Raw genomic sequence first — 7,432 nt, forward strand, 5'->3', positions numbered from 1 at the left:
TTCCAAGTACCTGAAGTCCTCCAACTGAGGACAGATAACTCAAGGTCCACAAATCATTTAACAGTGTATATCCTGCTATCTATCTTCAAGCACTGGGTCCTAAATCAACTGGTCTATAAGGAAAAAGCAGAATGCCCATGGGCCTATCCTCCTGGGATATTAGATCAAATGTTAGCAGAGATTAATTTAGGACTTGACATGCTTACTCCTCTCACACTAGGACCTCAGAGAGCATGTTACTACATGTTACTACAAATTACTAGGTATTCCTTTGAATGATTCTGGATGAGAGGGCATGTAAACTGGAAGAAAAAGTAACATGATTCAGTGGACTGAGCACAGATTGGTAACAAGAACAGTTAAATTGTATCTACTATTTCACTGGTTACTCAACACTTATGAGGTTAAAGTAAGGTTAAAGGCTAGACATCAAAAAGGTTTTCCCATTATTATTACTTGATTTTTAAGTTTAACTAGACAAGCAACCAAATAAGGATGTGTTTTTTTTTTTTTTGTTAGAAGACAACTGTATCAGGGCCATGGATATAGCTCAGGTCTGCCTGGAAAGCATGAGGTCCTGAGTTCAATTTCCAGTACCAAAAATAAGTAAATAAACAAACAAAGGACAACTGTATAAATAAAAGATATTGGGCCTTGAGACACAAATCAGATCTCACCTTCAAAAAGTCTCATATTATAATTGTGTTTTATTTCTAGTAAGACTTAAAAAAAGTTCTAACCAATTAATCAGTCAGATTATACAAGAAATAGAAGCCACTATACACTCTTAATTTTGAAGTCTTTTTTTAACAAAAAGTATTATTTTTAATACTTCCTAATTACTCAAATTAATCTACTGTGGTCTCCATTATCTCTGGAGGTTGGGTAATGATAACAATGAAGCTAAAGCAGTGACCATTCCCTCCGCAAAGCTGCCTAAAATTGCTGTGGTCTGTATTGCTCACTCGCTTTTTCTCATCGCTTTCTCTTATTTTCTCATCATTCCAGATTTTTGAAGAAATCCTCACTATAATTCTGCCAATGTCCTTTTGTGTAGCCCACCAGCTCTGCATGCGATGCTACAATAAAAATTAAAAGTAAAGTTAGCTATTACCATTGACTATTTTAACTACCTTAACTTTAGGGTCCTATATGAACTAACTTTGCTCATAAAAAGAAAACAGGGTTCTGATTCTTGTCTTGATGAAAATTATACTTTAGACCTTAAATAGTCTAAAAACAGTAATTTCCTGCTCACTTTAATTCTCTAGTTTGAGTTTTCTAATTTACAGCATTGTTTGTCCTCTCTAAATATTTCAAATTAACATCATTTAACGCAAAGTGGTCAAATTAAAAATTTTACAAATAGTAAGAAAAAATAGTAAGAATTTCTATTCACAACACACACATTATTAGGTATTTCTTCACAATAATATGACTTTTAATATACCATTAAGAATTCCAGCAGCTTTTCTAATAAAGTGGTATCTTGGCTCATGAACTTAATTCTTTCTGAGATTCTGGTTGCAAACAGAATCAAATTTCCACATAAGATCAACACTAAAACTAACCAATGAATTTGATACAGTTCATGCCCAACTCAGTTTGCAATTAGAATTGTGCAAAGAATTATGTTTATGATCAAGGTACTACTGTATATCAAAAGACATAAACTACCAGCTGGGTCAGAGACTGGTCTTCTAAGTTAGTATACCTTAAAAAATATTCTCTTTGTAAGATTAGCCATGATTTTTTAAAATTTTTTTTATTTTTTTGCAGAACCGGGGATTGAACTCAGGTTCTTATACTTGCCAGGCAAGCACTTATTCTACTCAGCCATCTCCCCAGCTCTAGCCATGATTAATTTAAAACCAGAATTCAGATATTTTAAACATGAGAAAACTTACTAAATGTAACAGAACACAAAGTACTTAAGATACCTACTTTGGGCCTGGTGTCCACAACATACACATAGCAATTGGCTGGATTGGCTTTACTAATGGCTTGAAGCAAATTCTCATCCTCCAGGCACCTGGCACTGAATCCTGACAGTGGCTGACTACATCGACAAATGGCAGCCTTATTTTAAAAATAGAGAAAATAGATTAGATTACAAAAAATACTTCTCAAAAACACTTAAAAGGAATAACTCAAAAGTGATAAAATCAAACATGCAATCTTTTTAAAAGTTAGGAAGACAATAAGAAGGCATTAACTTTGAAGTCCTATTTGAATTAAATACTATTTCAATATCCTGTTATTCCCTAAGTTTTCCCAATATTCAAGAAAACTAAATGTCTCCTCAACTAGTTTGATGAGAAAAAAATCCAAAAACCAAAATCTAAACCTTAAGAGCTGGGTATGGTGGTTAATCCTGGTAATCCTAGCACTTTGGGCTAAAGCAGGAGGATCACAAGCTTGAGCTCATTCTAGGCAACTTAATGCCCTGTCTCAAATTTTAAAAAGACAGGGGTGAGAGGTGTTGATGTAGCCCAGCGCAGTCTCTGGCTCAATCCCTAGTATTACCTGTCCCTCCTCAAAGAAGAAACATTCAGATTTTTAGGAAGCAGCACTTGGTCGATTCTCTCAGTTAACCTACATTGTTACTTACATCTTGTGCTCTACTCGGATTATGGGATACTCTGAACTCAATTCAATCAAAAACAGTTAATACATGCAGAACACGACTTTGTACAATAGTAATACTTGAACTTTTACTTTCCAAAGGCTTTCAGATTTCTAATTAGAAATCAGCAAACTTTATATAAAATGAGACTTGGGGCCAGCAAGATAGCTCAGTGGTTTAAAGCGTCTGCTTAGGCAAGCACAGGGACCATGGTTCAATCCCCAGCACCACATGCTGCACCAGCCCCACTACCAGGGTGGGCTGTGCCTGCCACAAAATAAATACATAAGTAAATAAATAGATACATAAATAAAATGAAACTTAAAATGTGAAAAAAATAAGCTTCAATTCAAAATTGGATTAAAATACAGTCACTCTAAGAGGTCAAGAATATCTGTAAGTAGCTAATAGCTAAATTTGGTATTTAAAATGCTTAAAGTCCTAAAAATGACTTAAAAGACTTAGACATACTTTTTTAAAAATCTCATCCATTCCACATCCAACTTAACATTCTCCTAAACACTCCAAATATAATTTTATTAAGGAAAAAAATGTAAATACAAATAAACATTTTAGATTTTTAAATTCACACAATATAAAACCACAAAAATTTAAAATGGCAGAAATGATTGTTGTATTAAATTCTTTTCACACTTACTTTCCTATTTCTGTAGGTATGTCAGTGAATATCAATTTTCTGTCCAGCTTTATAATCAACAATGTATACAGAGGCCATAATGAGATAGCTTCCTTATATGACTTAATTATGAAAAGCAGATTAGAAACTTCTGTTTAAACATCTTTTGTTTCTCTGCTTCATGCTTCAAATTCCAATGAAAAATTCTCACAAACACATTTAAGATGCATAAAGCCAAAAGGACAAAAAGAATGGAAAAGGGGACAGTCCAAATGTCAACAAAACTTACGGAGATAATAACAGATTGTCCAGTGATAACTGATGTACAAGGGAAAAAAAAAAGCTTCCAACTTCCTTAAGTCAATAAGAAGATATTTTGAACAGAAAATGGAAGGGCGGCTCAAGAGTCCATATCTCTGAAAGATACTCTGAGGAGCATTTACTCTGAGGAGTAAATGCCTACATAAGGACTACCAAAATAAGAACTAAGTAGAAAATAAGCCCTGCAGATCTTTCAGGGTGCTCATTAAGCCCTCTACCCCCCAAATAAGCCCCGATTAAGAGGCTTAGTCACTGTAACACATAATGGACATATTGAATTATAAAGTGATATTAATATATAACAATATTTAATTTATTAAATATAAATATTAAACATTAATACTTAACAACAAATTATAATTATTTGGAAATATTCAAGCAGGGTCTCTGCATGACAAACACCTATGTAAACAAATGACCTGGAGATTTATTGCTGAATGACCAGAGTACAGATGCAATGCCCAAATAATATGCCCACTCGACAGTGAATAGGTCTCACTTGAATCTTCATAATTCAATACACTGTGTGTAGTAGCAGGAATATTTAACATACTCGTATGAAAGCAACTATTTCTGAAATCTGGTGCCTGCAATTCTTCACTTTTGTGTCACCGCTGTCGCCATTCCTGTCTTGTGAGTCTTCAATGAACACTTTTAATGGAAACTCTGTGAAGCTGGCCTACAAGAGGTCGTGACTTTGGTGAAGAGCTCATGGGTTGAACTCACAGCTGCTGCACTGCCAGTGCACTTGAATGGCCACATGGACAAAGGGCACTTGGGTAAGGACAGCTCCACTGCCAGACATGAGAGGTTGGGTAAGGGAGTCACAAGACATTCAGGCTGGAATTTGGGGTTTGACAGTTATGACAGTATAAGATAGCATGAGCATATTTGAATAAATGTAGATTTTTGTATATAAGTGTGAACTGTTCTACATGAACAGGACATTCCCAGAAAATAAGCTCTAATGCATTTCTTAATGCAGCAAAAATATTAAGACCTGGTCTTATTTCTGGAAAAATGCAATAGTTAAGGTTTCCAGATGTTCTCTTACTCTGAAGACAGAGCTTATTCTATGAAGAAGAGTAACTCAAAGACTTTGGACAGTTCATATAGCTATAAAAGAATGAAGAAAAGAATGAAGCCACACGCCCTGCATACCAACCCCCCCCCAAAGAAAATCCCCAGGATTAAATACAGTTTACATAACAAAAGAAGAGTTTCAACCATCTCTCTTAACTGTGCTTGGATTATAGCCAGTCTTACTATAAACACATTGGCAAAAAAAAAAAAAAAAAAAATCACAAGATTTTTTCCTTTAAGGAAACTATTACAGTTTGGATCTGGAAGGTACCCCAAACACGTGTGGTGAAGGCTTGGTTCCTTACACAGCAGTGCTCAGAGGTAAAAATGATTGGATCTTGAGAGCCGTAACCTCATCAGCACATTAATCCACTGATGGATTCAACATTAGATGGTATCACTGGAAGGTGCTTGAAACTTCAGGAAGGAGTCACAGTGAAGGAAGGTCACTGCAGCATGCCCTGAGACGGCACATTTTGCTCTGACCCCCCTCCCCTAATTCTGCTTGCCAGCTGCCATGAGATAAGACCTTTCTGCTGCCATAATGGCTCTGCCTTGCCACAGGCCTACAAGTAATGCAGCCAGCTAACCATGGACTGAAACCTCTGAAATCATGAGTCAAAATAACTTTTTTAAGTTAATATTCTCAGATATTTATTAATTATGTATTCGGTACAGGGTCTCACTACCAGCTCAGATTTGAAATGATCTTCCTATTTTCAGCCTCCCCAGCACTGGAATTACAGGCATGTACCACCATGCTCAGTCCTAGTGGCTGGCTCAGTGGGCCCAGGTGCAGGGCTGGTGCTGCAAGTAGTGCCGGGGATCAAACTCTGGTCCCTGTGCTTGCCTAAACAGGGGCTTAGTCCACTGAGCTATCTTGCCAGCCCTATTCTCAGCTATTTAGTCACAGCAACAGAAAGCTAACACAGAAATCATCTTACATAATAGAAAGCAAAGACATTGCATATATACAAACTTCTAAAGAGCTCAAACATGATGGGCCCTCTAAATGAAAGAAAGAAAAAAGAAACTGGGGAAAAATAAGTTATGTGGGAAGTATAAGACTTCTTATAAAAAATTCTTATCCTCAAGAGAACTAAGATACCCCATCCAACAACAGAAAACAGATTAAAACATTAAAAAAATAGGAAAAGGCTCTTGAATATTAAAAATATTGTCACAAAAATAGAATTCAAGAGGTAGATTGGAGATAAAGACCTTCCAAAAAACAAAGAAATGGAAAGCATGGGTGAAAAAACAAAAATGGAGGTTAATACTAGGAAACTCAATTGTCAATTAACAAAAGGGTTTTTTAAATTCTTTTTTATTCTAAATTTTAATTTTTATTGGTAAATGATTACACAACAGTTGCATTCCTTGTGGGGACTTGGCACACATACACAACAAATCTCACTTCAATTATTTACCCTAACCCCATCCCCTCCCTCCGTCAATCTTGTGGTCCCTTTCCATTTGCAAAGACCTATTACCCAACCGGCTATGATCTATGATTTGTTCTGTTTTTTATTTACAGTATTTATGCCTTGGAATTCCTACATAAGAGAAACTTTTATCAAAGCTTGTATATATGATTTCATTTCACTTAAAATTATGGTCTGAAGATATACCTATTTTCTTACAGTGACTCAAGTTCATCTTTATGTATATAAACATTTTCTTTATCTATTCATTTGTTGATAGGTTTATAGGCAGCTTCCAAGATTTAGCTATTAAGAGCTGTGCTGCTAAAAACATAGGCATACATGTGTCACTGTAATATATCTTGATCTCTCTTGAAAGATACCAGGGAATGGCTGGGTCGAATGGAATTTGTATTTCTATTTGTCTGAGGAATCTCCATGAATTCCATAGTGGTTCTACAGTTTACATTCCCAAGAATAATGTAGAAGTGCTCCTTTTCCCTGTGGCCTCATCAGTAGTTACTATTTCATTTCTTCATAACAGCCATTCTTTCTGGAGCAAGGTAAACCTCTGTGTTCTTTTCATTTGCATTTCTCTCCTGCTGTCATGGTGTCAATATGAGAAATTTAAAGGTTAACTAAATTGGCTCAGCAATGCTACACTCTAGGGTGTAGAGGACCTACCCTAGGGCAGCTATCTGCCCTCTAAGGTATAGAGAACCTATCCTAGGGTAGCTTATCCTTGGAGATGAGGAAGGATAGATAAGCTTTTGTTTTTCAGAGGAGCTCAGTCTTCACCTTCAGCTTGCATGGCATCTTCTGGCCTCTAGCACAGTCTTTGGCTTCTGCCTTGGATCCTTCAGCCTTCCAGTGTAAACTCATCAGCCTTCATAGCAGACTCCTAAGCCTCCTGACACAGACATGCGTGAAACAGTGAGGTGAGCTCTAGACCTTGGATGGAACCTGTCAGCCTCCAGGATGCGGACACCCTCTGTACACTTCCTCATCCAACTCTGTGGCTGACATACACCAATCTTATAATTTCTTATACATTTGTATATCTTGTGTTAGATCTGTTTTTCTAGTAAACCCTGACTGGTATACATTGGAAGAGATGCTGAACACTTTTTCATGTATTTATCGCCCATTTGTACAACTCCTGTGGAGTGTGTATTCATTTTACTCACTGTTTTATTGGTCTTTTGGGACATAATTTTTTTAAAGTTCTTTTTTAAAAGTTAATTAATTAATTTGTGTGTGTGTGTGTGTGTGGCCAGCTCAGTCCACCAGGGGGTGGGGCTGGCTGGCATGTGGTGCTGGGGCATTGAACCGCGGTCCCTG

General features: G+C 36.5%; 1 protein-coding gene across 2 annotated transcripts in view; it reads right to left on the reverse strand.

Annotated features, from left to right (window-relative positions):
• Mtmr6 (myotubularin related protein 6) overlaps positions 1-7,432 on the reverse strand; it is a 63,361-nt gene that overhangs the window by 29,322 nt on the left and 26,607 nt on the right. For both annotated transcript variants that reach the window (XM_023715081.1, XM_004631036.2), the window contains exon 6: positions 1,945-2,079. In XM_023715081.1, the coding sequence (XP_023570849.1) occupies positions 1,945-2,079 (135 nt within the window). The remainder of the gene's footprint in view (positions 1-1,944; positions 2,080-7,432) is intronic.

Source organism: Octodon degus, unplaced genomic scaffold (genome assembly GCF_000260255.1).
Source record: "Octodon degus isolate 3935 unplaced genomic scaffold, OctDeg1.0 scaffold00038, whole genome shotgun sequence".
NCBI lineage: Eukaryota > Metazoa > Chordata > Mammalia > Rodentia > Octodontidae > Octodon > Octodon degus.